This window comes from Sprattus sprattus (genome assembly GCF_963457725.1).
Source record: "Sprattus sprattus genome assembly, chromosome: 21".
Lineage (NCBI taxonomy): Eukaryota > Metazoa > Chordata > Actinopteri > Clupeiformes > Clupeidae > Sprattus > Sprattus sprattus.
In genome coordinates, this window is record NC_137919.1 from 9975510 (window position 1) to 9990509 (window position 15000).

The 15000-nt window shown below is 43.1% G+C and overlaps 1 protein-coding gene across 1 annotated transcript in view; it reads left to right on the forward strand.

The window, feature by feature from the left end:
* nrxn2b (neurexin 2b) overlaps positions 1–15000 on the forward strand; it is a gene marked incomplete at its 3' end in the record, with an annotated part of 685387 nt that overhangs the window by 124303 nt on the left and 546084 nt on the right. Inside the window, exon 3 of the mRNA XM_080859771.1 lies at positions 3056–3085. Within this exon, the coding sequence (XP_080715897.1) occupies positions 3056–3085 (30 nt within the window). The remainder of the gene's footprint in view (positions 1–3055; positions 3086–15000) is intronic.

The following is a 15000-nucleotide window of genomic DNA, read 5'->3' on the forward strand; positions in this document are numbered from 1 at the left end:
TCTTCCCCTCTTCTCTCTGTGTTTGAGCTAGCTGTTGTTGAAAAGGATCCAAGCCGTTCTCTTCTACTTTCCTCTCCTCTCCTCTCCTCTCCTCTCCACTAGCAGTTGAAAGTGCAGACATCCAAACGAAAACAACTTCCTGCTCAGATGAGATGAGATGAGTACCGCAGTTCTCATGAGTGATGAGTGAAGAGGAAACACAATGATTCCACAATCACACACACTTACACACACACACACACACACACACACACACACACACACACACACACACACACACACACACACACACACACACACACACACACACACACACACACACACACACACAGGAAATGAGATGAGATGTGTCCTACAGTTCATATAAGTGATAAGAGAAGATAGAGGTTCTACCACATTCACACACACGAACACACACACCCACACACACACACACACGCACACACACACACACACACGCACACACACACACACACACACACACACACTCAGGATGAGATGAGATACGTCCGTAAATGTATCTGAGTGATAAGAAGAGCTAGAGAAGCCACAATCAGATTAAGTTCCCAGTACCCTGAACTACTTGCAGCCCCTACAGTCGGTACCTATCAACAGAGTGAGAGTGAAAGCTACGCTATCACCTCTACTATCTAACAGTAAGGTCAGGGACCGGTTCCCAGACCACATTACTGTGCTACAGTACTGTAACTGCTGTATGTCTTCCATTACTGTAATACAGTACTGTAACTGCTGTATGTCTTCCATTAGCCTACTGTAGTACAGTACTGTAACTGGCACCTTGGCTTAACTTGCACTTAAGCAGTGACAGTCACGCACTTCGTTTTCTCTCTATGTCGTTTTCTATTTCTTGAAAAAAAAAAAAAAAAAACAGTATTTATTGTTACAGCAGGTTTTTATTGCTCTTGGCTTGACTGTTCTCTCCCTTGTACGTCGCTTTGGACAAAAGCGTCTGCTAAATGACTAAATGTAAATGCAACTGCTGTGTGTCTTCCATTACTGTGTCTGCAGTACTTTAACTGCCGTGTGTATTTTGGGTGACTGTAGAGATCAAGGGAACATGGAGCTGTTCAGAATCCTTCACGGAGAATGTGAACATGAGTTCTGTTCGTGATCGTATCAGCACGTAGTCTAAAGATAGAAGACGTATCGACACACAGTCTATTCTTAAGTGTATCATTAAGCAGTTTCGTCTGTAGCGTATGCATAAATGAAGACATTGATGATGAAAGAGTGAATGATTTAACAAGTGTGGTATCAATTATTGAATTAAATCACTTATTCCCAGTATGATTGAATCCTCTGTGCTTTAGCTGGTTTGATTGTGAATGCGGGAGCCTTTGCTTTCCATCTGCTCTTCAATCCATCATTCACTCTGCTCTCTGAGATTGATTTGTTTTCCCTGCCTGTCTCCACATTATCGCCTGACAATTTTTGCCTCAAACTCCAGATCCAATAAGCCAGAATGACTGGCCATGCCTCCCGCCACCCTTTAATATACATGTCCTGAGGAGAGCATTAATAACATTACACATAGAATAGTAGAAGTGATGGATAAAGAATATAAATATATCTAAAGTTGTTAAATATCAAAGTAGTTGAGTGGCTTTAGCGCTCGCTCACCTGTGACCAGGTGCTTCCTGTCTGGAAATGATGATGATGATGATGATGATGATGAAGAACACTGGCAAGCTAAGAACAGTCATCAGATTTCCATTTGTGGATACGATGGCCAAAAAAAACACCACTTTTCCCACGGCCAGTGGAGAAACGCCATATATTTCAACCATTGGTGTGAAATGGAAATGACATTCATGTGGAAGGCATTGATCCGTCCCAAGAGCAAAGAACAAACTCTGAGATTTCAAAGGAAGGAAAAAAAAAAACTGAAGCTGTTTCTGACCAGACATATTTTCTCTTTCATATTCTTTTTATTTTTCTGAAAATACCCATGCGGTGGTTCTTGCGTTCTGTAATGTAATGCCGAGTCATGCCGAGTGTGACTGAATTCCTTCTGTATTCTAGCCGATCCGTTGGCAGCGTGTCCGAGCTGAATGAGAGGTTATACAGCAGGTGGATAATGTTCATGGTGGCTGCTTGAGGAGAATCTCTTCTGACGTTAAGCAGCCAGATATATTCTCGGGCTTGTGCGGCTTGTTTTTCGCTGGGTTAAGCGCTCCTTTAATATCTGCTGCTTGGAAGTCGATTGGATGTGTCAATCAAGTCATCCGCCTGAGTGGGATCCAGGGGGAACTTGGATAATCGGCAGCGGGTTATGTGTGTTTGTGTGTGTGTGTGTGTGTGGTTGTTTGTGTGTGTGCGTAGCTGTGAGAGTCTCTCTGTGTGTGTGTGTGTGTGTGTGTGTGTGTGTGTGTGTTTACTTTTCTTCCTGCTATGGGGTTTTGTTGGATTGCCGTTTCTTTTCTTCTGCACAGTGGGGGCTTGGGCTGCCTGATTGACCCCTCGACCTTTCCCCTTTGACCCCTTTGTTATGTGTGTGTCCCCCATGTCATGGGCCTCGCATGAGATTCCCAGGATAGTGACGCTGTAGGTAGGAGAACAGACAGGTAGTACTTCAGGTAGTGCAAGGCTGAGAGTCTTCCTGTGCCAAACAGTTCTGTGTGTGTTCCATAAGTACTTCAGAGAAAAAAAAAAGCATTTGGGCCAGCAATTACCTCCTGGGGGGGTTGCACCGAGTGAAATGCTTTTTTTTTTCTACCCCCCCTCCCCCCCTACTAAACCCCCTCTAGAGGTGTTTGCTTGTTTTCTGTTCTCTCTCTCTCTTACTCTCTTCTTCCTTTATCTCTTTTTCTCTTTCTATCTTTATTCTTTCATTTTTGTCTCACTCTCTCTCTCTCTCTTTTTCTCTCTCTCTCTCTGTTTTTTCTTTGAGTTGAACTCTGACATCCGTGTCTGCCCTGGGATGTCTGTCACAAACTGCAGTCCAACGTTGTGACAATGCTTTTTTTCTTCCCGTGCCTTTTATGACCTTCCTTTTTTCTTTCTTTCTTTTTTTCTTTCTGTTCTTTCCTTCAAGGTCTGGCGCACCTGACGTTAAACAACCAAGGTATGGGTTCATTCACTCTTTGGTTCTTTTTAAAAAAAAAAGAGAAAAAAAAAACAACTTCTCCTCCCAGACTACCTTTCTGTCTCCTGTCATGACCTTTTCTCCGCCCACATTCTCCTCCTTCTTCTTCTTCTTCTTCTTCTTCTTCTTTTTTAAAATTAAATCACTCCGTTTCTACTCCTCCATCTCCTCGTAACTTCTTTCTCCTATTTTCTCTGTACATTTGATCTGTCACGTCACTGTCTCTTTGATGTATATCTCTCCTCCTTTCTCTGTCATGTTCCTCCCATTCTGGTCCACGTTCCTCTCCGTCCACGTTGCGTTCCTCATGCTCCTTTTCTCTGTGTCTGTCATCATCCTCCCCTGTCTCGTCCATCACCCCGGCGGTTTGACCTTTGAACTCCGACCCTCGACTGAAGGTAACACTTTTTCTGCTCTCTCCCCTCTGCTTGGGTTGTTAAAGTGTTGTGCTCTTTGTCATGTTTTATGTTTACATAAGGAAACTGTGATGTGACTAATAACGGTGACCCCCCTGGGAAAAAAAAGAGTGAAAGAAGACCAGGGGGGAAGCTGCATGCGTGTTCAGAATGCACAGAGCTGGCTAAGCTCTGCTGTCATTCTCATTGTTTGGCATATATATAGTAGATCTGTTCATACGATGCTTCAATGCTAGACCCTGAAAGAAAGTGTGCTGTTAGGCTAGCTGGAACTACCCTACACTCTTGCATTTTGTGGCAAAAAGCTTGTTTTCACTTTGGTGTACATGCCAACTCATGCGCTGTGTGTCCTTTGATATGCTATGTCTCTCTTCTTCTCCTTCTCTCTCTATTTGTCTCTCTCTCTCTCTCTCTAACACACACACCCACACACACGCACTCACTCTCAAAGTCTCTTTGGTTGGTCCATGGAGAGATACCCTGCTCTCAGTACGACCTTTATCTGTGATGTTTACCCAGACACACCCAGCCTCTCACACACACACACACACACACACTGTGCATCTCCGGTGGCCTAGGTGGCTTGAGAAGTTCACAAGTAAGTCCCACATGCTGAGCAGTGATTGGGTAGGGAGCACACTGACCTTTCCATGAAGCAACACACCGTGCTGAGCTCCCCCCCTCCCACAGCACATATTTATACAGTAGGACTCTCTGATTCGACTCTACATGTCACAAACCTACAGTCTCACAGTCATGTACACAAAACCAACCCTCCAATACCATCATCATCATCATCATCATCATCATCATCATCAACACAACAACAATAATAACAACAGCAACAATAACATTGTGTTTAATCTTATAAATCAAAGTAATCATCGAATGCGTTTGTTCAGCGCAAGATCTATCCCATCAAAGTGCTCGTTAAAATCAAAAGCAACTCCTCGGGTTATTTGGGGGGGGGGGGTTACTGAGTCGACCATCTCAGCGAAAAATAAAATGTGTTTTTGAAAGCTTGTTCCTGCATTAGTGCACCTAATACCAAACCTGAGCCTCGAAATGCTGTTTCCTTTCATATGAGTTCAAAACAGCCCAGCCCTAATCTCCATATAAGTACGCCATTTTGGTACAGAAAATGACCCTCGAAATGACCAGCATGTCACTAAAACACTGGTGCAGTGATTTGTTTACCTGCAAACGTCGCAGCGTTTCAGCCACTGAACATTTTAATGTACTCCATTGCCCCCCCCCCCCCCCCCCCCCCAACCCTCCCAGTGTCTCCACCGCGGCTTCCAACCTCCCAAATCTGCTCATTTCGATGCAAGGGGGGCTCTGGCGATGACATTTCTATTTCTCTTTGGCCTGATCTTCTGTTTACCTCCAGCTACTTGGCTAACTGTGTGCTTACACAACGGAAGCCTGGCGGACGAAGGCGGGGAGGATAATTGGACGCACTGGAGGAATGGAAAATTGGGCATTAAAGACGTTTTGCTCTTCACTATCCACCTTCCCCATGTCACCCTTTATCCCGAGGATCTGTTTGTTTATTTATTTATTTAGTGTTTACACTTGTCAATTGGATACGAGTCTACCGGCGCAGAATGTAACTCCAACATGCTCATGCAGAGACACACACACAAACACACACGGACATAAGCACTAGAGGTGCACACACACACACACACACACACACATTCGGACATGAGCACAATAGAGGTGCACACACACACACACACACACACACACACAGACATAAGCACACTAGAGGTGCACAGTTCATGAAACAGATTTCATCCTAAGGGAAAGTTCTCGGCGAGGATGTACACTTTGGACAAGGCACGTGCCAATCACATTAATATTAGCATGCCTAATCCCTACCATACTCCTGGGTGTTGGCGGTACAGTGAGTAGCAGGTTGGGGTTGGGGTTCCCTGCCAGCTGCAGGATGCCTTTCTATGTCGCTAAGGATGAAAGTCCTTGCTTTACCTGTTACCTTTTCATAATCCAAAATTCCTCCATTTGCCCTTTGACCTGGGGTGTCATGCAGCCTAAAACCGGCTAACTAACTGCAAAACATATTAAAAACAGTAACAATAACTTATAAGAATAAGAAAACTCAAAAAACACAGACTGCCATTATCTTTGGCCTATAAGTAAATAAAAAGGATTAAAAAGGACGCACACCTACACACACACACACACACACACACACACACTCACTCAGACGAAGGACACAAACAGTTTTTTTCCTAGAACCAGAGCTAGGTTAGTCATAGACTCTTAGCGAGGAACTTCAGATAAGTGTTTACAAGCAGGCCAAGGTCATTACAGGTCGTTCATGCACTGAGCATGTATAGAAAGGAAAATGCACTCTTGCACAATTACAGTACATACATATACAGTGTATGTATATACACTGACGATGGCGTAAGGCCGAAACGCTTCTGTACTAAAATAAACTGGTCTTATTGTTAAAAGAGAAAAGCTTGAGAGTGCGGTTTTCATTCTACCAATAGTTTACATTCTTTTACTCGCACCCGAAAACGCATTTATATATTTGTTTTGAAGTAGAGCGCGCCTATCCCTACGAATACATGTAAAGAAAGGAAAATGCACTCTTGCACAATTACAAAGCAGCAATCACTGAAAGTAGCAATCGAAGGGGCAAGGCAAATAACTGCCCAGCTGATCCAGCTCCGTTGAATCATCACCACCCCTCTCGTAGGCCTGATATTGATCCGTTGTATTCAATATGGTTGTTGGCGCATGGAACCTGTGCAGAGACATCTTTGAGGGGCCAGATCAATAAACTTGTTTGGTCGGAGGAATAAAGCGAAAGACTTAAGTGAATTACGAATTCTCAACCGCCATAGTCAGTACCTTGGCCTCTCGCTCTGCATTGCATTGGTGTATGTTTGATCACACATAGTTGTGTGTGTTTGTGTGTGTGTGTGTGTGTGTGTCTGTGTGAGAAACAGAGTGTCCTACCATGACCCATTGAGAGAGAGAGAAAGAGTGGATGTGATGGTAAGGAAGGTCTGAAAGGGAGTTTCAATGGCTGAGAAATGGGGTAGCGAGGTGAGAGAGTTAGTAAGAAAAGGATTGAGTGTGTGTGTGTGTGTGTGTGTGCATGTGCGTGCGTGTGTGTGTGTGTGTGTGTGTGTGTGTGTGTGTGTGTGTGTGTGTGTGTGTGTGAGTGTGTGTGTATGGGTGTGGGTGTGTGTGTGTGTCTGTGTGTGGAGAGAGGTAGAGAGGGGAAGAAAGAGCAAGAGAGAGAGGGGGAGAAAGAGCGAGATATAGAGATAAATGGATTAGGGAGGTAGAGAAAGAAAGAGGGAGAGAGAGAGAGAGAAATAAAGAGAGAGAGAGAGAGAGAGAGAGAGGGGTTAAGATGTGATTTTGGGGTAAGGGGAAATGGCTAGAATAGAGTGAGGCGATAGAGGCATGAAATGAGATGTAGGAAGGAGAGGTTGAAGGGAGGGAGGAGAGGAGATAGAGGGAGGAGAGGATGAAGGGAAGGAGGAGAGGACATGGAGGGAGGTGAAGCTTAGAGGTGTGTGCTGTCGGCTACGTCGGCGGCTTCGGACAGGTGTGTCTGTGCTTCACAGACCGCTTGCGAGGAGTTGAAGAAATCAATGCTCTGCACCTCACAGTAGCATGCCCTTGACCGACGCAAAGGGCACAGAAAACACCTACACACACACACACACACACAAATACAAACACAAATACAAACAGTACAAAAGTACACTCAAAACTCAAAATGCACCCTTACTTTTCTAGCATGTGTGATGTTTCCATGCTGCGCTGTCACTCTATCCAAAATCAGTAAACACAACACAACAACAACCCAAAAACATCTCAGAAAAGCAGCTGGTTCCGCTCAGTTCCGCTGCAGAACATGACGGACTGTCCAAGATTCAACTGGGTAACTGAATGTTCTGTGGCCAACCCTCTCTATCTACTAGCGATAGTGTAATTCAATCTGCAGTGATACCTTTGTATAATCCTGAATGTGAATGGTAATATAAGTGATTAAAGGCTCCTACTTGTAGGATGAGGCTGGCCCATCTATAATAAGTATGATTATAAAGAGAGTGGGACTACAATTAAAAGAGAGTATGATTATAAAGAGATGATTATAAAGACAGTGGGACTACAATTAAATTAAAACTAAGGAACATTGCAATATTTCACAAAAAACTTTCGATTAATTTATTATACAGACACCTGTCTGCTCAAATTACCGCTGAAAATAATGTTTGGACCAAAGTAAAGTAGTAATTATAGATATAAAGTTTTTTTTAATTATGAGAGAGATAACTAAAACGATGCCACGGGATAGGAGAATTGAGGATATGTAATAACAGATGAATAAATGGATAATGCAGGGGTGGGTCTGTGTAGTCTGGGGCTGGATGGAAGTACATTTAAATAATACAACACATTTCTATTCAATTTAATTTATACAAGCAATAAACATTGTCTCAAGGCGCTTTACGGAGTTCAGCGAGCACAAAGGCAACAGGGGCAAGGAAAAACTTCCTTTGAACCTTGAGAAGAACTTTGGCTCATAACGGTATGTGTGTGTGTGTGTGTGTGTGTGTGGGGGGGGGGGGGGGAGTATTTATCTCTGTAGCCTGACAGGTACAAGTTGAAGGGGGACGGGGACAGGGGGGGGGTAATGGATGGGAGAGAATCAGAAACATAGCAGATGAATTCATACTTGTATCAGAATAAGCATGCTAGTATACATCAAATCAATAAGCTCCCCATGTACAGGCTACAATGCCCGTGGGGGACACAGGTTGGAGGCTAGCACAGAGTACGTAGAAGTATCATGAGCGGGGTAGAATGAATGCATGACAGTGTGATGGGGATAAGTAGGTGTAGGCAGAGGGTTTCTGCAAGTAGATCAGGTGAAGAGACTACAGCAGAATCCCATCGCGGAGACAGTCTAGACTAGGAGAGGAAGAAAAGAGACAAAGTGATTGGGCAGAGCTCGGCTGTCTTATATGTGTATAAGTACTTAATGGTTATGGTGATGAGGGACAATTGTTTCCCAGAACTCGGCATTAGCAGGCAAAGGTCACGTCATCAGAGAGAGAAAATTTGGTTAGCAAACATGAATTTGATAAACAGATAACGAGATAACTTTAGGTAAACAAATAACAGTAGGTAATATGGCCACTTTGTCAGTGTTATTGCATTAGCATAATGTGATGGAGAAGGAAAGGAATGGTGTATGGGAATTTTTATTATGTTTAGATTTAATTTGTAATGTTTAGTTATGGTTGGCCGACATGGTGCATGTGAATTTTGAGTTACACAAGAATAGAAAGGGTGGGAGGATTCAGCAACTGGGCACAACTGGGTGTGTAACCACCTAAGATAGAGACTTGCCTGAAAAGACGTAAAAGCATGGATGACTTACTGCTCCTGAAACTGAGGTGGTGCTTTCAGGCCCTTAATAATTGAGAATGGTGATAGCTTCATTTTACGACTATTAACCACACTGGATATTAACAACGTTACAGTATTTTATGTTATTTCATAAAACAAACCCGTATATTGACTGCACCTGTGTGTTAAGCAGAGTTTATTCATAGTTACCTAATGCAAGCGATATTAGCCATATAAAAGTTGTATAAGGTTGGGATGGGCATGTCAAACAAAACACTTACATCCCCTCCCTGCACGCGCACAAACAAATACCCCACTCCCAATCATAATGAATATATAAATAAATCATAATAAATAGACGCTGAACATTGAACCGTTAATTGACCCCCTGGTGCTGTAGTACCATGAACGATAATCTTCTGACACGCTTGACACAGTGGAAAACACAAGCACAGAATTAACGTGTTTCAAAGGGTCATTTACCCCATTTACTACTACAGTGATATCAGAGTAAGCCCTTGCTCCATTGACGTCCCATTGTTTCTCTCAGAATGGTTTAATGTCAAGTGGTTGTGGTCACTTTGAACCCATGACTGCCTTTTATCGGTGAGCTGATTTAAGAAATTGAAATTTTCAGCAAACGTTCCTGTGTTTCCTGGTTGCTATGGTTGTCTAGTTACTTTCCTAGCTAACTAGCTAGCATGAATAGGAGACCTTTTAATAAAAAAAATATGTTTTTCAAGATACATAAATGGGATTTCAATGGGGGTCAAAAGACGGAGAGATACCCATTCTCAATTTACCTAGCAGAGTAATTGTGCGTGTTACTAACAACCAGGCAGGAAAAAAAGCATTCCTAGATATGGGAAGCTCCCAAGTATTAACTGCAGGGCTTCAGAAATTTCACGAAATTAATGTATTAGTCAGGAAATAACAGTTTTCAGCCATCTACCCATACTCTATGGCATCTCATTAACATCCAACACTAGCGTCAAAAGTCTCTGTGTAATTATCAACAAGACCTCTTACTCAACTTACACATAAAACATATCTCAAAGACATTTTTTTTTTCTTCTCAACAGTATTGCCAAAAGTCCCTCCAAGATGCAGACAATCAAATCCATGCTTTTACTAGGTTCCAACCAGACTACTGCAATGCTCTTCTGTCCGGATGTAGCAATAACTCAATAAAGATCCGCCAACTAATACAGCACACTGCTGCTCGTACAGGCACTAGAACTAAAAATAAAGTGAACATATCTCACCTGTACTTGCCTCGCTCCACTGGCTCCTCATCAAAAGTAGAATTGATTTCAAAGTACTTCTTCTAACATACAAAGCTCCTAATGGCTTAGCTCCAAATCACCTCAAGGGATTAGATGTCCCCTATGGCCCACCAAGACCACTTGGTTCAGGTCCAGGTCTCCTTGTAATTTCAAGAATAATAAAACCCAAGGCTTCATAGGGTGAATGGTAATCAATATAACTGATTGGAGGCTTCAACTTGTTGGAGAAGGGGAGGGTATCTATAATAACACTTATTATACCAGTTATTAACTCATCCACTAAGTGAGAGTGGAACTGCTGCTTAAAATTAAATTAAAGAATCTAATATACAGATTAGAATTATTGCTGAAAGTAATGTTCAGACCAAGTAAAGTAGAAATTATGGGAGAAATAACGGAAACGATGCCACAGGATGGGAGAATTGAGGACATGTAATAGAGGACAGATAAATAAATGGATAATGTAAGTAAAAGCACCTCCACTGGAGCAGAGCAATGACTTACCCTGCAGGTGTGGGTCTGTGTAGTCTGGGGTTGGATGGAAGTACAACTCTAAATGCATATTTTGCTTCTTTTTTTTTTAGAATCTTGTCAATGAGTTGCTCAGATAGGGTCATGCTAAGATATCCAGACTCTTAATCAGAACAGACATAATATATCAGAACCTTAAAACTTGGAATATGAATAGTTCGGGGAGACACAGCCAATTCATATTTTAGTTGCTGTACAATTAAATCATTAAACTTAAAAAAAAAAAATGTCTTCAGTTTTACGTCTTTAGTTCTTTGGTTTCACGCCTATGGTTGGTAAGCAGGACAGTTTAACAGTTTTTGGTCGCATCAAATAAGAATTAAATCAATCGTGCTGTAAAGTTGTGTTTGCAGTCCAGACCTTGGATGGGAAGGATTATCTATTCACGTTGGATTTAGTCGCCCACCCTTCGTCCAAATGGAAACCTCTGAATGGCATCTTGGTAACAGTAAAACTGATGAAAACAACCTCATTCTTACATTGTACATTATATAGGCTATTGTTATTTAAGCTTACACCGGTTTCAAGTTTAACATTTTTCTGGTAAAATAAATTCTTTACTGACTCTTGGCCAGCAGGACAAAATCTTTGGGGAAACATATACACATATACACAAACACACACACACACACACACACACACACACACAAACACACACACACACACACACACACACACCGGCACCTGCTTTCACCTGTGATGGCAGACAGCCAGGCCTAGGCCAGCGGATGCCGTGTGCCATTTGCCCATCACTTCCCATCAGCACAGAGACATCATCGCACAAACTGCATCCGAAGCACTCACCGCTCCGCCACTCATAAATAGCTAAAAAAAAAGAGAAAAAAAAACTAGTATACACAGCCTGAAATGGGTTATTCAATTCTGCAAGAAGTGTCTTATTTTGTGACGTTCGTGGCTCTGTCAAGGCATTTAAGCCTGAGGGTTTCTGACACCACATTGCTCCTCGCTGACAGCAGAGAGCCCCGCGGCCAAATTTCCCCCTGACGAGGCATCAGGCAGCTGCGGTGAAACGTCTGCAAAATGTAAGGAGCACCCACGCATGCACGCTAGTAACATATTCAGAAAGGCTTTCAGTGGGGATATAGGGGAACATACCTCCCTGAGATCATTCAGTTAATTCATCATGCCACACATCAGAGAGTTCGGGGAATGCCCTTGTTATCTCCTATATACAACAGATATCTCATACAGGCCGCTGAAATACCCAGCACTTTAGTGATGGTGTTTGGACAAATCCCGTTCACACAATGGAGGTGGCGTTGAAGGTTGCGCCGTAAGTCAGATGGTGTGGAGAGTTAAATGGCAGATAGGTCAACACTTATGATGGTTTGGAGAGTTAGCGCTTATGATGGTGAGGAAGGTTTGGATGGTGTGGATGGTTGGCGCTAAGGATGGTGTGGAGGGTTAGTGGTAATGATGGTGTGAAGGATAAGGGTTTAAATGAGCTGGTGAAAAGGGTAAGGCTTTATGGGAGAGGGTATGGAGGGTAGGCTAAGGCTTTATGGGAGAGGGTATGGAGGGTGAGGGTTTATGGGAGAGGGTATGGAGGGTGAGGGTTTATGGGAGAGGGTATGGAGGGTGAGGGTTTATGGGAGAGGGTATGAAGGGTGAGGGTTTATGGGAAAGGGGCAGGGGCTAGGGTTGATGGAGTACTTTTGGAGTGCCTATTATTTGCATCCTTTATGATAAGCACTAATTAACATGATGGCACAGGGAAGTTGTGTGGATATTTAGCACTTAAGGAGGATGGTGTGGATAGTTAGCGCTTATGGGAGATGGTGTGGATAGTTAGCAGGTATTGAATATGGTATGTACAGATATCACTTAAGAGATATGGTATGGATAGTTATCACGTATGGGAGATAGTTAGCACGTATGGGTGATAGTATAGATAATTAGCACGTTTGGGAGATAGTTAGCACATATCGGTGATAGTATGGATAGTTAAAATGTATAGAAGATAGTATGGATAGTTAGCATGTAGGGCAAATATAGTATGGATAGTTAGCACGTATGGAAAAGAAAATAGATAGTTAGCATTATGGGAGATAGTTAGCACGTGTGGGAGATAGTATGGATAGTTAGCATGTAGGGCAAAGATAGTATGGATAGTAAGCATGTATGGAAAAGAGTATGGATAGTTAGCACATATGGGAGATGGTGCAGATAGTTAATGGTTATGGGAGATGGTATGGAGGGTTAGCTGAGAAGCTAGGGAACACAGTTTTGATGGAGTGAAGTGCTGAATGAGGGTAATGACCGAGTCAGTGGATTGCGGACTTTACCACACCCACCTAGAATCACCTAGCTTATGCCTCAAACAGGACAGAGAGAGAGAGAAAGAGAGAGAAAGAGAGAGAGAGAGAGGGAAAGAGCGGGGGAGTTGGATTGAAAGAGACATAGACTGATGGATAGATAGAGAGGTTATGTGGTTGTGTGTATTTGTGTGCGTGTGGGTGAGTGTGTGAGAGAGAGAGAGATAGAGAAAGAGAGAGAGGGAGAGAGGGAGGAAGAGAGAGATTGATTTGAATGCTGTGTTTATTTTGGCACACCAGTCATGCCTCATTATTGGCAATCTCATTTAGGTAAACTGACAGAGCAGATCATATTCATTCAAGACTCCCACATGGTGAAAACACACACGCTGACACATATACATTTTTGCAGACACAATTGGAAGAGACAAATTGAGTTGGACCTTAACAATGACCACCAAAACATGTTGTGGAGTACAAATCTGTCTTCTAGGTTAATACAAAAATTTAAATAATAATAATAATAGCATATATCAAATATACATATAAATAATTGTCCAAACACCAATTGTAAATATGAAATATTAGATATAATATGTAATAAAACAATAAATAAATAACATATTGCCACACATTTTCTGACAAATGAATGAACTTCCATTGCCCAAAAAGAAGTTCCAAACAAAGACGCTTTAAGAATTCATTATGCATGAAGAACAACTTATTTTAAGCCTGTGATCCTCGTTGAGTCATGTGGAGGCAGAACATCCAATGTTAATGAGCCGCCTGTCTCGCATGCCTGTTCCTCAGCTTTTCTGAAATGAAACAGCAGCCCTTTATTTGTCATGCTTTATTCAGGAGAATCCTCGTTGCTTGTTAACTCGCTGAACTCCCCACCTTCCCCCGGTTAACAACGACGCCACAAAAGCACCGAACGTCACTGACTCCCACTCGTACGGCGGACGCGTCAGCACGATCGCAGTGCTTCAGACACCTGCAGCTGTCTCACGCAGCTGTCATCCACTATAACCGCTGATCTGCGAAACGCAAGCGAAACACAGGATGTAGTTTGTTAGGCCGCGTCTTTTCCGCCCTTTTGTACAGGATCTTCCATCAAGCCAGAGGAAATGAAGGAAATCAGCTGGTCATGAAGCTATTTTAATTTAGTTTTGAACTTTATTTAGTTTTTCCATTTTGCACACAATCCAATCGGTTGTAAAGACATCTGTGCATTGTGGGTACTGTAGTTTATGTAGTATCTGTAGTCTCCTAAGCACACTGTGGACTTGCGCTGGAAAGATCCCTGCATTTTACACATTCCCCCTCCAGTTTAATTGAATGAACCCATTTACCCCTCTCTGTGTCCTTAGATTGTATTTGCTCCTGTATTGTTGCTCTCTGTCTTTTTTTTTCTGTCAAGTTATTATTTTGGAAGCCACCTTAATTGAATTTGGCCCCTGCGGCATTAATCTCACGGCCAGGCCGGACCAGGCTGGCGGATTAGATGCAGGTCAGGTTTTTACATTCGGTAATTAAGGGCACTGGGGAGTTCAGTGGTAGCGGAGGCTGGGGTGGGGGGTTGTTGTGCGGGGGGGGGGGGGGGGGGGGGGGGGTACCGAATTGCTAGGGCCTTCTTTTCCCCAGGATTGGTTGACTGAAGGTGGTTGGGGATGGGGGGTTACTGCAGCCAAAGGCCATTAATTACGAGAGGCGCAAGGCGTGATGAAGAAATATGAGCAGGCTCCCCCAGGGCCGGGGTTATTATCTGCTCCTGCTTTGGCGCCCCCAGGGGGTAGGGAGGGTAAGGACAGAAGGGGGGTGTTAAAGTTGAGGACCTGTGTGTGTGTGTGCGGGTTTGTGTGTGCGTGTGCGTGAGAGAGAGTCTTGGGAGTAGTGATTGTTTTCGAGGAAGCATGTAGGGTAAGGATAGCAACTAAACTGAAGAAAGATTAAACAAGAGAATCAAGACATTTAAT